Source organism: Mchenga conophoros, linkage group LG20 (assembly GCF_057382185.1).
Source record: "Mchenga conophoros isolate Kocher_MC1m ecotype Shallow Benthic linkage group LG20, M_conophoros_male_GT1.1, whole genome shotgun sequence".
Lineage (NCBI taxonomy): Eukaryota > Metazoa > Chordata > Actinopteri > Cichliformes > Cichlidae > Mchenga > Mchenga conophoros.
Window position 1 is genome coordinate 22,515,477 of NC_140545.1, and position 14,721 is coordinate 22,530,197.

At 37.7% G+C, this 14,721-nt stretch overlaps 2 protein-coding genes across 5 annotated transcripts; one reads left to right on the top strand and one right to left on the bottom strand.

Annotated features, from left to right (window-relative positions):
- The first annotated feature begins 28 nt into the window (after positions 1-28).
- On the top strand, positions 29-10,301 carry LOC146550791 (uncharacterized). Of its 2 annotated transcripts, XM_085259737.1 has the most exons (7): positions 29-1,080; positions 1,429-1,589; positions 2,396-3,305; positions 3,574-3,670; positions 4,044-4,154; positions 4,603-4,769; positions 5,076-10,301. In XM_085259737.1, the coding sequence occupies exons 1-7, from the start codon at positions 1,061-1,063 to the stop codon at positions 5,536-5,538; spliced, it is 1,929 nt and encodes a 642-aa protein (XP_085115863.1). In that variant the 5' UTR covers positions 29-1,060; the 3' UTR covers positions 5,539-10,301. The 2 variants fall into 2 exon arrangements, with proteins under 2 accessions (XP_085115863.1, XP_085115864.1); XM_085259738.1 differs by lacking the exons at positions 29-1,080; positions 1,429-1,589 and having other exon boundaries at positions 3,165-3,472.
- Positions 7,512-12,562, bottom strand: LOC146550792 (uncharacterized). Of its 3 annotated transcripts, none has more exons than XM_085259741.1 (12): positions 11,256-11,767; positions 11,075-11,107; positions 10,893-10,982; positions 10,410-10,481; positions 10,213-10,301; positions 9,998-10,100; positions 9,634-9,736; positions 9,502-9,554; positions 9,316-9,394; positions 8,599-9,095; positions 8,206-8,399; positions 7,512-8,097 (listed from the first exon to the last, which is right to left on the bottom strand). In XM_085259741.1, exons 1-12 carry the CDS (start codon positions 11,466-11,468, stop codon positions 7,953-7,955), a joined length of 1,671 nt encoding a protein of 556 aa, XP_085115867.1. In that variant the 5' UTR covers positions 11,469-11,767; the 3' UTR covers positions 7,512-7,952. The 3 variants fall into 3 exon arrangements, with proteins under 3 accessions (XP_085115867.1, XP_085115866.1, XP_085115865.1); XM_085259740.1 differs by lacking the exons at positions 7,512-8,097; positions 8,206-8,399 and adding an exon at positions 12,340-12,561 and having other exon boundaries at positions 8,449-9,095; positions 11,256-11,341; positions 11,651-11,676; XM_085259739.1 differs by lacking the exons at positions 7,512-8,097; positions 8,206-8,399 and adding an exon at positions 12,340-12,562 and having other exon boundaries at positions 8,449-9,095; positions 11,256-11,676.
- Between the last annotated feature and the right edge of the window lie 2,159 nt (positions 12,563-14,721).

The window sequence follows — 14,721 nt, forward strand, 5'->3', positions numbered from 1 at the left end:
GTACTTTTGTCAGACCTTAAAGGATTTAAGGATTTATTTTTTTTTTTTTTCAGGAACTGCTGACGGCGTCATTTGAGACAACTATAATCAAATTTGTATCTGCTTGTTTTTACTTTGTGTATAGTGTTTTAATGTGACATTTATAAGGTAGAACTGTTAAGCTAATATAGAGTACCAATATGTTGGGCGCCTCCTGGGTGTGTCCTGCTGGGAGACCAATGGGTAGACCCAGGACACGGACTCTTGGCTGCCCTGTGAACACCCCAACGTTCCCCTTGATAACCCAGAGGAGCTGGCTGGACAGACGGAGCTCTGCGTTTCTCTGTTTAGGCTGATGCCCCCGCAACCCGACCCTGGAAAAGCACAAGAAAATTCAGTACAGCTAAAAGTAGTTGTTGATTGCAGAAAAAATGCCGCAAAATTATACTTAAAGCATAGCTGAATTAGCTTGCAAATGACTAAGTCACTGGCAGACTGAGCAGTGATTAATATGGTTGGTATACATTCACCAGTGACTATGTTAGGTACACCTGTTCAACACTATTTCATCACGCCAAGTGCATGGCAGCCAAGTTCAGTTTCAGTTCAAATTTTATTCGCCACATGCAGTGGCAGGTTGCCCTGCAGTGGAATGAACCCGCCCCCCGACCTTACACATACACACACACACACACACACACACACACACACACACACACACACAACACAGACCTCACATGGGGATACAAGTCAGAGAACGGTTGCATTACAGAAAAACCACTGAAATGTACACTACTATGGGAAAAGTACAAGAGGAAAAAAAGAGACCTCTGCTCATGCTGGGCTACAGGAGGACAGCATGAGACCGGAAACAAAAAAAACTGCACAGAAAGCACACAAATGTCCACAGTACAACATTATAGAGCACGTGACCAGCAACAGGGTTGGATAGGGGATAAGGAGTAATCCCAGGCAACACAGCAGCCATCCTGCCACTGCGCCGACTCTCCAGCGCGGGCCCAGACCCGCCTCGTGTTCCCAGGAGGCAACAAGCATCGAAGGCATTTGAAGGGGAGGGGGGATGTGTGAGTGCTTATCAGTGTAAGTGTGTGCGTGTCCATAGTTCAGCTGAGACAGTGTCCTTCACCCTATCAGGCTAAGTATAATATCAGTGTATTTAGTTATGTAGATGTCGTCAGTGAGCGCATGACATTTTAACTGGGCATCAGATAGGTATAGAAAGGTGAATTAAGTGACTTTGAATGTAGCATTTCAGTTAAAACTCAACATGCAACATTCAGATGCTAGGCCTGCCTCAGTTCTGGTTTGCAGGGGTGTTGTGATGGTGTGAGCATATTGTCTTGGTACACTCTGGGTCCAGTTAAGCGGACGATCTGATTTCCTCGTGTCAGCATTGTTCCCACATCATCATAATTAATGTTGTTCCAGGTTCAATATTGCAAGTGACCAATCACCTTCTTGTGACGTCATTCCTTTGCGACTTCGAAATACCCGCCTTCGATTATTTCGAAATACAAGTGAAGAAGCGAAAAACCGCCGCCTGTCCGCCGAATTTGAAGTCAATTTAGGATACTTTCCTTTAATAAACGGTAAGCATTATACATATGTTCCTCACTTGGCTTGCTGTTTGTTTGCTAGCGATAGGCTACTTGACAACAGCATTAGCTAACCAGTGTTCTCTAGACCAGCGTTCCCCAACTTTTTGGGTGTTTCGTGGCCCGGGGGTTGGGTCAGGCAAAATTGCAGTAGCTTCCCTGATCATTTTACAAACATAAGTGAAGAGAATCTGGACTAAAAGGCCTAGACTTATGGTTGTGTGCTGAATCTATGACTCAAACTATCACCTGGAAACATAATTAACTGGTCCATAGCTGTGAAACTGGACATGAGTTCTTGATTCTATGGAGATTAACAGTAATCCAGAAATTTACAAATTTGTCCTGGTACATCGCGTAAATGTTGTCCCTGGGACATCGCGTAAATGTTGTCCCTGGGACATCGCGTAAATGTTGTCCCTGGGACATCGCGTAAATGTTGTCCCTGGGACATCATGTAGAAGTTGCCCTGGGACATCGCGTAAATGTTGTCCCTGGGACATCATGTAGATGTTGCCCTGGGACATCGCGTAGATGTTGTCCCTGGGACATCATGTTAAAGTTGCCAGAGACATACCATATGAAAGTTTAGCTTCTTTTAGCCCCTGTTTGTTTTATATTATTTTATATATATATATATATATATATATATATATATATATATATATATATATATATATATATATATATATATATTAATATTATATTTAATATTTACATTGTATTGCAAAAAACCCCAAAACAAGTTAAAATGAATTAATGAATATTGACTAATTAAACCTTCGTTATTTTTCCACCAGAAATGGACGGCATAATTAGAAGAAGTGTTCTGAATGACGAAAAAAAAAGAACTGGAAAAGACACACAACTTTGTGTGCATGTGTCACAATGCCAGGAGGACCCATTCAGTGTTGTGTTAGAAAAATTGAACTCATTAACCCTTCATGGACATTATAAATGTTTAAATGTTGCCTCAGGTAAAGACAGGAAAAGAGACTATTACAAATTCAACTGCATCAGAGCTGGGGAAAAAAGTCGAAACAGCTACAGAGCAGTGGGCTGTAAGGCCTATGTTTCATTTAAAGTACTCAAATGTTGGAAAGACCACACAGTCATCGTGCAGCGTACATATGATAAGCATGATGGGCATGATCCTTCGGACCCAAAAGACGCACATTTCAACAATATTTCCAGTGATTTGAGGAGGAAGATTGAGGAACTGCTTTCCCTTGGAACTAAGCCAGCCATCGTACTAACCAAATGTCATAAATGGGCCAAAGAACATGGACACAGAGATCTTCACAACAGAGAGCATTTTGTCACACCACGTGACATTGACAGTGTTAGAACCTGCATGATGAGGAAGAAGCACTTTAACTGTGGAGACAGTCAAAGTGTACATACCTTACTTAATGGAAAACATCAAGAACATGTTCTCTTCTATCAACCATACACATCTGACCAAGAACTAATGATTGTTTTGCAGACGCCTGTAATGAAATCAAACATGGAGAACTATGCAAAACAGTTAGTATTTGTTGACACCACGCACTGCGTTAACCAGTATTCATTTCCCTTATTCACACTTGTTGTAAGAGATGATCATGGGCATGGAGTCCCTGTGGCCTATGCTATTGTCAGCAACGAAAGTCAGAAAACCCTGGAAACTGTTCTTGGAATAGTTTGTGAGCATTTCCCAACTTCCCCGAGGTAAATAATACATTGACAGCTATTAATTTTGAAATAATTCCTTTTCAAAAAAGTTATAACATGCCAGAATCTAATGCTATAGCTGCAGCATGGGCTGCAAAAAACTTTCCTTTCCAGTTGTTAAAGTTATTCCTATAGGCTGTATGCAGTATTTTATATATCTACTTGTGAGTTGAAATGTTTAATTTGGCATTGAAGTGGTGCTTTGAGATAGCAAAAACATTTTCATACTGTTTAATCTCATTTAGTGTTTTCTTTTTTTCTGTAGAGCATTTATGGTTGACAAAGACTTTGCGGAAATAAATGCTTTGCAGAAGGTTTTTCCAGAGTCAGCTATCCTTCTATGCTGGTACCATGTCTTGCAGGTAAACCACATTGTTTTCTTTTCACGTTGTCTAAGATGCACCTGAAACACATTTTTACAACAGGGTCCTGTTGTTATGATTTGCCTCATTGTGATATTCACCTACTCAGGTTAATGAATATAAAGGGATAAAATGTTGAGTGACTATGTCCATCCATTTAAGACCACAGTGCACTCATCTTCTTGTGGCTGCTTCCCAAAGCTCTTTTTGACATTTAAAAATATGTTTGCCTGGTTGATTTCTGTAATGCACAGGTCCTCTTGTCCAGTGAGTGACAAAGTTATTTTTGGACGTCAGCTTTCTTTTATGCTTTTTGTACAGCTGCTCCTCTGTCTCTCTCTCCAGATTAACTTTTTTTCTCTTACATTCACAGGCTGTTAATCGATGGCTTTCAAAATCAGAGTCCGGGGTCCATGGGCTTTCTAACACCCAAAAGAGAAATGAAATCATTTCTTTCTTTTGTAAGCTGAAAGCTTGCACATCTGTAAGTGTAATTTGTCTATTTCACATTTTGATTTCTTGATTACACTAAGAGCATAATAACTTTCAGTTGCTAAAAAAAGTTACAGAGAGATACAAAATAGATTTTTGAAACAATTTCTAAAACTGGCTTCTTATCTTGCTTATCAAAACAAGTACTTAAGCTGTGCAGAACATCATTGTGTCACCCACTGTGCAGTAGAACTTGTGAGTGGGATTCTTTCACAGACAGATGCTGAAACCAAATATGCTTATAGGTTTAGTGTTCCTTCTTAGCCATTGTAAGGGAAGAAATAATTGCTTCTTAATACAAAAACACGACATATTATTAATAACTTAAAATTCTTAATGTTATTCAATAAAAGGAAAAGGGCTTCAATACATAATATTAAAGATTTCAATAGGTCTGTTAAATGGATTGAAATATATTCTGTTGCATCCAATTCTCTTAGGAGGACGACTTTAAAGCCACATCAGCAGAGTTCTGCCAGACATTTAAGCAATACCCTTTGGTGTGCCAGTATTTTCAGAAGCACTGGGAAGGCATTGGCCACATGTGGTGTGACTACGGCCGTCGCTTCAGTCACGCTCGTTCTGAAACAAACAATGTGATTGAAAGGTATGATTTATTATTTTGACCTCATTCAATTGTATTGCTGAAAAAAAGATATTATGCTTTAATCCAAGAGGCTAAACTGAGTAGGTTCGTCATGTCATTGCCAGAACAGGTTTTAGGCAAATCCTTTAAATTCTAGCAGCGTGAGTAGGTGGATTTGCCTAAATCAGCTAAACCGGCACAGAGCATTCCTTTATAAAAGACGTGTGCAATAGGTATTCCAATTTTTTAAAAAATAATACAGTCTTGATTAAAACTTTAAATTCCTTCAATTACAGTTACTAATCATTTCAAATAACTGTTTTTCAGATTTTTCCACCGCCTGAAATGCCAGTTTTTATCTGGCTACAAGAATAGGCGTCTGGATGATCTGATTGAAGTGCTCCTAGGGAAGGCCGACGACTACTTCTCAGTCATAAAAACCCTGCAAGATGTGGGCCGCATGAAAAACAGGTTTGCTGACACCTTGTCTCAAGTTTCAGACTCTGCTTCAAGACTGATGGAAAGTGGTTGGGCTCTTAAAATTACAGTCAAGAACAGCCATGGAGTTAATGCATATCAAGTCCCATCTGAGTCAAGAGAAGACATGGTGTATGATGTCTGCCCTGTTGAGTCCTACTGCAACTGTACATATGGCTTACGAGGACTTCTTTGCAAGCATCTAGTGTTACTTGCAAAATTAGCAGAGGCTGACAATGACATCTATCCAAACATGGAAACAGACCTTGGCAAGAATTGCAGTGAAAGAAAGGCATTACTTTGTACACTGTGAGGACTTGAAAGTGATAAAAATGCCAAGTTTGTTTGGAAATCTGTGTTTTTTTGCATCGGCTGAAACACTTCAGTGCACTTGTTGTACGTTCTCTCACTATAACACATGTGCTTGCCTGAAGGTGGCTTGTAGCCATTTTAAACAAATGAAAAACTCTCTGAAAAGTCCTCTATCAACTTTGAATGACACTCCTGTAGTTGAAAGCACAGACAAAAAATGCACAGAAGATGCAGTTGGAAAACTAAATGCTGTTTTAGACACACTTAAACAGTGGGCATTCATTCCAGAGGGTATTACTGCAATGATAGATGAACTGCATACAAATGTCTTAAAAACAAAACAAGTAGGCAAAAGTATATGCCAGTACGAAATAAAGACGACAGATAATGCACGCAAAATTAGGCCATTGTATTCTAGCAAGAAACGTTCGGCCAGCATCGACATTCCAACAGTCTGTGAAAATGAATGTGAACAGTCGATAACCACTGAAAGAGAGACATCCTCTGGAGAAAATGAAAACCTTTTGGAATACAAAACAAAAAAGAGAAGAGTTAAAGCTAAGTATATGCACAAGTAGACTTTTGTGTGACATTTCAAAGGGACTGCATCCATTACTTCTGTTTATTGAAACCTAAAGCTGAATAGCTGTCTTAACTTTCTGCCAAGGAACAGATGAAAAGAAATTGTTTGGTCTCTCAAGCAGTTGTTATTTATGTGTGTTATTCATTACTTTGGCTTGGTTGCTGTTTTTGATACAAATTCATCTGTGCCCATTGTAATATTTTCATATGTTACTATTTTTATATTGCTATGCATTATAAATAAAGGATTACTTATTACTATTAAAGGTCTGCATTTGTAATTGTTGGTATTATTTATAAAATATGCGCTCTTAAGTTTTTTGCTCCATAAAACGATACCTGTCACTATCAGCTGTTGAGAATCCTGGCTCATACAAAATAGAAGTAAAAGGTTTCAACATCCAGCCTTTTTATGATTAAATACAAAGTGTAATAACAGAGTTATTGGGGTGTGATTTTGTTAATAGTTAGTCTTAAGTATAAGTTTAATAGTAATGAGTAAGAAAATATAGCCAGAATAATGGAATGAGACTAACACCTGACCTCACACTGAGATTTGGTATGAAGTGGCATGTTTGTGCTAATGCTGACATTGGGGCTCAGAGTTCCTCTGTGTGTATATATTTGTGAACGTTAACTTGGCTAATGTCCAAGGGTTTGACTGCTTTCCTGTTGGATTGTATCACAAAGAACAGGGATAAGAGCACCAGTGGCCGTGCACACCCTCATCTCTCTCCTTCACCCGATCATTAGTGTTGGAAACCGGCATTAGCTCAGAGTAGATTAGACTTCAGTATAGTGCAAGTGATTTGATTTTATGATTATTTGATTCAGTTTTTTCTGTGTTCAAGCTCAATTACTTTAATAAAATATGTTGAATTCAAACAAATAAATAAACAAATAAACTGTGGACATTACCCTTTTAAACCTTTCTGAAACAAGACAGGTAAAAACCAGTGTATAAAAGTTTACATAGGTATAAATAGCTCTAACACTTTACTCCAGCCTGGCGTCCACACATGTGGACATCACATTTTGGGTTATTTAGACCAAAATACTAAATCTTGATCAACAAGTGCCTGATATACAGTTATGAGGACATTATACTGCAACTGTTCTATCGAAATTTCAAATTAATGTCCTCATATGTGGCTCTCATTTTTCTCAGAAACAAAAATTAGGTAAAAAAAACAAAACCTGGTAATTCTTTCTTTTTACATTCATCGGGTTCCAATCGGCCCAAATATCAAAGAGAAATTAAAAATGCATGCCATGGAAGATTTCGGGTCTTAGGGGGTTAAAATGACCAGACCCCTCCGGCCTGTTTTCCAGGCCACTAAATTAAACCCAGTCAATTACCAATTGAACAGAATAAAAACCTACGAGGTCCACTAATAGTCCAAAAGTCCAAATCTTTAATAGAAAAGACAGGCAGAACTCAAACAAACAATAATCCAAACGAGGAGCATATATACACACTGGAAAGTAAATAATTATAAGTTATTAAATCAGACTAATTAAATACAGTAAAACTAATAAGGGAAGACGAACACACGGGAAATAAAAATAACAGTGTAAACATACCAAAACTCAAAATAAAACAGGAAAGCTACTACAAACCGAGTGTGACACAATTACATTCATATTGAAACATATGTGATAATTTTCTTTCTTTGTAGCATTTTTAAGATATGTGTTAGAACAGTCATTATGCTGTTTGGATTAGGAACCAATCATTTTTGCCAAATAGTTAACACAAACTTAGAACAACAATGAACAATTTTCAAGATTCTGATTTACAGAACAAACAAAAGTCACAAAAGGTTTCATTATTTAAGAGACAAGATCAAGTTTTTCACACAGGAATGAAATGACAGAATCCAGTGCAGCGGGGCCAAAGGTGTGTGTCAGCAAACTGAAGGTTGAGGAATCAGTCAGCTCATGTTTAAGATTGTGTTGGATTTTGAGAAGAGTCTGTCTGTTATTAGAAAGTAAGATTAACAATGTTACACCAATAACCCAAATACGGGGAAATGACAAATAATACCAAAAAAGATACAACTTTCATATTGTTTTACTAACTTACTTTGTCATATCAGCACTTGAATGGTCGATGCCTTTACAGACCATGTCTGTTGTGACATCGCAGGCCAATCTTCCGGCAAACCCGAGGGCTAGCTCCCCAGCCTCCTCTTCACTCAGAACACTAAACACTGTTACTTTAGTTTTGGCCTTCTTAGGCCTGTCAAGAATCATTGCGGGCAGTTTGGCTTTACGGCCCTAAAAAAGAAAAAGTGCAAACACCAAAAGAGCAGAGAGAGACACACACACGCGCACAAAGTTAAATGCTTTTGTTTACATGGTGTAATTGTGTATATGTTGCAGCAAATGCACAATTTCCAGCCACATTGTCACTTCATTGATACGAGTAACCCGGATTTATTTCAGGTGACATCAAAATCACGAAATGTATACCTACCCCAATCAAACCTCTGAAAACATGAACTGACATGTTCTCTGCATTGATTCTGCGCTTGATCTCGTCTTCTGTTATTGTGTAGGTTTTCTTTTTTGAGCTTGGTACAGATAAGCGACCATGCACTCTGTAAACTGTACTAGTTCCTTCTGAATCAGTTTGGAATTCTGTATCTGCATCGATCCTGTCAACATCATCAGCAGCAGCATTATCTGTACTCAGACTTGTGCCGTATACTTCTGCTTCTTTTTCGTTGTCTTCAGTCTGTGTACCTTCATCTCTTTCAGTCTGTGTACCTTCATCTCTGACTGTCAGTCTTCCTATCTCACTGTTACTTGTCGATTTGCTGCAGATGTTCTCTCCCTTAGGAACTTTTCCTTTTTCATTCGCTGCCTGATGCTTTCCCTGATGACATTCTTCACTGGCTACTTCTATTGCTCCTCCTGTATAGCCACCCACTATGCTGCACAACTCCTTTCCCTCTGCTGTGCTGCACTGTGCTGTTACATAAAGAAGAATGATATAAACAGCACTATATCAATTTAATTGTGAAGAGAAATCCCCACAATACGACACAGTTATGTCTAAAATAGTTTTGTGTAAAAACTGGATCTTGAAACGTCCACTTTAATTACACAGTCCGGGTGTGCAAAGGCAAAATTACGAAATTTTTTTCACTTTAAACATTTTTGGACATTGTTTAGTTATATTGTGACTTACTCTCACAGAAGATACAGATGCCACAAACAGACTTTGAACAACGCATGTGCTTGTATGCACCACATTTCTGGCACTGCACCTGTGAATTAAAAAAAAAAGAAGAAGAAGAAATAAACAAACAAAAAGCAAATGAACAAAGTCCATTAAATAAACAATCTATATGGCTAAGGACATGTCATAGTGTACCCGGTCTTTGGCTGCAATCACACACCAGCACTGACTGCACTTCCTAGTTCGATCTGCAAAATATAATTTGTTTAAGTACAAGTTACATTTTCCAATGTTAGAGAAAAAGAAGGCAGCTAATTTTATCTTTACCTATTGAGGAAAATAAGTAGTGGCAAAGTCGGGACCTGAGCTTTGTGATTTCAGTGTTGTACTCCTCCACTTGTGTTTTACCGTCAATGAGAGATTGGGCAAACTAATAATTGACGAAGAAGAAAAAAAAAAAAAAGAAAGAACAAAAAGAATTAGATTAACAAAGAAATGTTTGTTTGTTTTTAACCCCCCCCCCCGAGAAAAAAAAACAAAAACAGAGCAACCAAAGCGAAGCATTACTGCTGAAATGGTTCAATCTACAAAAAAAATTGAGATTTTACCATCCTGCCTCTAAGGCTTTAAAAACTGAATAGGCAAAAATGTAAACATTACTTATATAGGTTAAAGCTATAGTTTTCAGTACCATTATGACATGCACTCCACATGAGTTCCCATCCTGTTGATGTGGGTGGCTCACATGTGACAAGGTCCACTCTCCAGCGCAGCCTCTTGCTGAAGCAAATGAGCTGAGAGATCGCAGTTATTACAAATAAAAAGCATATAGAGAAATCAATAACCACGTTCGGTAATGATTTCAATTAAATTAAATATGTTATGTTAAATATGTTAATTAATTACCTCCAGTTTTTCAACACCGCACTTTTTCTGACCTCCGACTCGCCAAATGAATTCATATAGACTATGGTCCTCTTGGGTATGTCACAAAACTGTTTTGTAAAAAGATGGATATGGTAGGCTTGGGCCTTGAGCTTTCCTAATGAGGGACACTGAAAAGTATCATGCACTAGAGAGAGTGCAAAATCTGTGCAACTTACAAACAAGGTCCAGTGGCTGCCGTTTTCCAGACAGGCTCCAATCAATTTCTCATACATCTGAAAGATGTTTTTCTGGAAATAAAAATAATGTGACAAGTATGTTTTTCTGTCAAGAATGACACTGCAAAACTGCAAAAGCTTGTCAGGTGAGACTTGTAATTAATTCTGCAGATACACAAACATATAGAAAGTGTCATTTTTGGTTTACATTAATTAATTTCTATAGTGTGTACAAAACAAATCAAGACCACAGACTCAACACGCACCACTCAATTTTTGGTGTTCTTTATCAGTTGGCCAAGACAGAAATGTTTTAATCTGTGTGCATTGCTTTTGAACAAGTCTTTACACAGAAAAGGTTTCAGAAAGGTATTTTTCAGGTTCTTCTGACAAGGCTTCAATTTTGGAAAATGCTGTTTGTTTATAGTGGCAACTTATAAACCCTTTGTGATAAGAACATAGTTACCACAGTCCAAGTCATACCTTCAAAAAGTATGCACTTTGTGCTCTTGTGGACCCATCCAAAATTTTTCCAGTGATTTGGCTTGGTATTGGATAAATGTGAGGGAAATTCTATAAAAATAACATAAATACATGTTTTCAAATACATTACAAAAAACGTAAACATGCTATGTCATTATGATCAAACAAGCTTTTCAACATACCTCACACTGCAAATAGATTAGGCCATCTATTACCTTATAAAACAAATAAATAAATACATATAAATAAAAACAGAACTAAGGAATACGATTCATTAAGTAAATTGTACAATAAAGTGTATTTAAAGCAGAATTTAACATTAGTTTTATGACAACATAAAAGGATTTTTATGTCAAGAGGTACCTCATCTGAAATGTTAGTCTGGTCAAACAGGGATTTCAAACTTGAAATACCAATAGAGTTTGGTCCAGCTACTCCCACAAGGTAATCTGTGAGAAAGCATATGCTGTAGTCAACAGATATCATTTTCTTTTTGCATGCTGCAACCATCATCCATTTCAGTCTTCTAGGAGCTTTGTCTGGTTGTAGTTCTTTTTTCTCCTCCTCTCCCCTCATCTATTAATTAAATTGTTTTCTGACCTTCCTAACTGTTTCCGACCTGTCTTCCCAATGTGATGTTTAAGCAATATATGTATGGTCAGAAGGGGGTGAAATTTTCATTGCAGTTGTACGTGTAACATTGCATGTGATAATAAAAGGCTTGATTGGTTGATTATTCAACATGAGTTGACATTTACCTGACATTGTGAAGGAGTCACAGTTTCTGTAAGGGTGTAAGAACATAACATGTGGATTTGTTACACTTCTTTTTCACAAGTTAATAACAATCAATAATTTTCATTCCATTATTTACAAGCTATCACACGATGTCCCAGGGACAACATCTACACGATGTCCCTGGGTCAACATTTACACGATGTCCCTGGGTCAACATTTACACGATGTCCCAGGGACAACAATTACACGATGTCCCAGGGACAACATTTACGCGATGTCCCTGGGACAACATTTACGCGATGTCCCTGGGACAACATTTACGCGATGTCCCAGGGACAACATTTACGCGATGTCCCAGGACAAATTTGTAAATTTCTGGATTACTGTTAATCTCCATAGAATCAAGAACTCATGTCCAGTTTCACAGCTATGGACCAGTTAATTATGTTTCCAGGTGATAGTTTGAGTCATAGATTCAGCACACAACCATAAGTCTAGGCCTTTTAGTCCAGATTCTCTTCACTTATGTTTGTAAAATGATCAGGGAAGCTACTGCAATTTTGCCTGACCCAACCCCCGGGCCACGAAACACCCAAAAAGTTGGGGAACGCTGGTCTAGAGAACACTGGTTAGCTAATGCTGTTGTCAAGTAGCCTATCGCTAGCAAACAAACAGCAAGCCAAGTGAGGAACATATGTATAATGCTTACCGTTTATTAAAGGAAAGTATCCTAAATTGACTTCAAATTCGGCGGACAGGCGGCAGTTTTTCGCTTCTTCACTTGTATTTCGAAATAATCGAAGGCGGGTATTTCGAAGTCGCAAAGGAATGACGTCACAAGAAGGTGATTGGTCACTTGCAATGTTGAACCTGGAACAACATTAATTATGATGATGTGGGAACAATGCTGACACGAGGAAATCAGATCGTCCCCAGTTAAGCATTGTTTAAACACCACAGCCTACCTATCGTTGCTGACTGCGCCTATCTCTTTATGACCACAGTGAACCCATCTTCTGATGACAGCTTTCAGCAGGATAACAGGCCATTTCTTAAACTGTTTTTTGTTTTTTTTAACATAACAGTACATTCACCACACTAATGGCCTCCACAATCACCAGATAACAACCCAGTACAGCACCTCAGGGATGTGGTGGAACAAGAGATTCATATCAAGTTACCTAACTGGTGATCTTGCACTGACAACATTTTTAACTATTTAAAGACTAAAATTAAAATACACAAAATCATTAGTTCTAGGAGCCATGTATAAGTTACATCAACGTAAAAAGATATGTAATAAAAAATCGAAGACAATTCTAATATTGTATTATTTTTAAAATCAAGCTTTCTTAAACACTAAATATGTTTTTATTATAGTTTGTTAGAAACAAACCTACATTTAGGGTATGTAATGAAAGTAAACTAGGTTTGAAAGATTAATCCCATACAAGGTTAAATACAGAAATTATAACCTGATAAAGTTCCAAAGGCTTTTTTAACTGAGAGCATGATTTGAGAGGAAAGTGCATGTTTGAAAAGCAAGTTGAAAACATCTCATTCATGATCATAGCACATGTTTGCATGTTCCCTATCTTCCCCTAGATGAGTAGACCAATCTTGATACAGCTTTGCACAAAGACTGAGTAAGACACTGTGATTGCTCTCATATATATGGCTTATACAAAAATTCTAAACAAATCCCACAATGGTACTGTACCATCCTGGCACTGTTAATTACCAACTGTGGAGCCAAGGTCATGCTGGCGATGGGCAAAAGGTGGATATGACTCCAGGGAGGCTATGCTTTCAGCCACACAGCCAGATCTAGATTTCCACCCAGCTGAGCACCTATGGGAGATTTCAGAGTGAGGTGTTAGCTTTTCACGGCCATCATCAAAACACCTTTTGAGTTAATGGTGCTCCATGGTGCTTGGTTTTTTCCCATTACTTAAACTATTTGTACCTCGCAGGATAACTACAGACATAACTGCTTTTCCAGCAGCACAGTCCCAGTGCTTGTGATACTGTTGAACAATTTCTACATGTGAAGTAGAACGCATTTGGACATATTTGAGAACCGATTATTACAGGGTATTATGAGCAGAAACCGGAGAATTCGTGAGTAGCCAATCATTGGTGAATTTCTTGTGGTAGCCCTTCCCATGATCGGTGACGTCAATGGTTCCACTTTTTCAATAAAACACGTTTATTTTACCTGCTTTCTTTTCCCAGCTGTGATTTATATGCAACACTTTATAAACAGAATGTTGGAATGTAATGTATTTGATATAATGTTGCAACCAGTATCCAGTTTTCTAGACTGTGTTATCAACTTCTGATCATTCCTTGAAAAGGTCGATGGCTTCAAAACCTGCTTTACTCGTTTGACTGCCGTACTCGGTGTTCACCGTTTAAAAAAAAACAAAAACTCATTATGTATTATTTATCTTTTAGTCTTTTTTAAGTAAAATAATACAAACTTCTTAACAAAATTGTGTGTTGCTGTTCTTTTGCAGTTTTGGGGGCTTTTTTGTGGAAATACTTAGAACTGGTTGTGGGTTTGACACTGCCACCGGGTTGGTAAAAAAAAAGACAAAAAAAGAAGAAAACTTCATACTAAAACTATGCATGTCCTTTTACATGTTTTAATTCTATATTTTATATTGTATTTATTTTCTGACTGTTTTATTTTCACTTGAGCACATATTAACACAGATTATATGTGCTCAAGTGTTTTAGATTATAAGTAAAATTGTCGGGATATTAGGTCCGTAGATGTTTGGACAGTTTTTCTTTTTAAATATTTATTCATTTAAACCACTTAAATTAAACCTGAAAGTGAGCTACATCTTGCTTGATTTAAAAACTGTGGTGGCAAAATAAAAATAAATCATTAAAAACAAAACAAAAAAACCGTCAGAGTAAAATACTTATGGATCTATCTGTATTTATATTTTTGCGTGCATTTGAGTTGCTAGTTGCAGTTACATACTACAAGGATCCTGCAGCTTCATAAGCCTTGATAAACCGTTTGAGGTGTTTGGACCGCAGTCAGGTTGTAGTGACTTGCCATAGTAGTCGCCCTCTC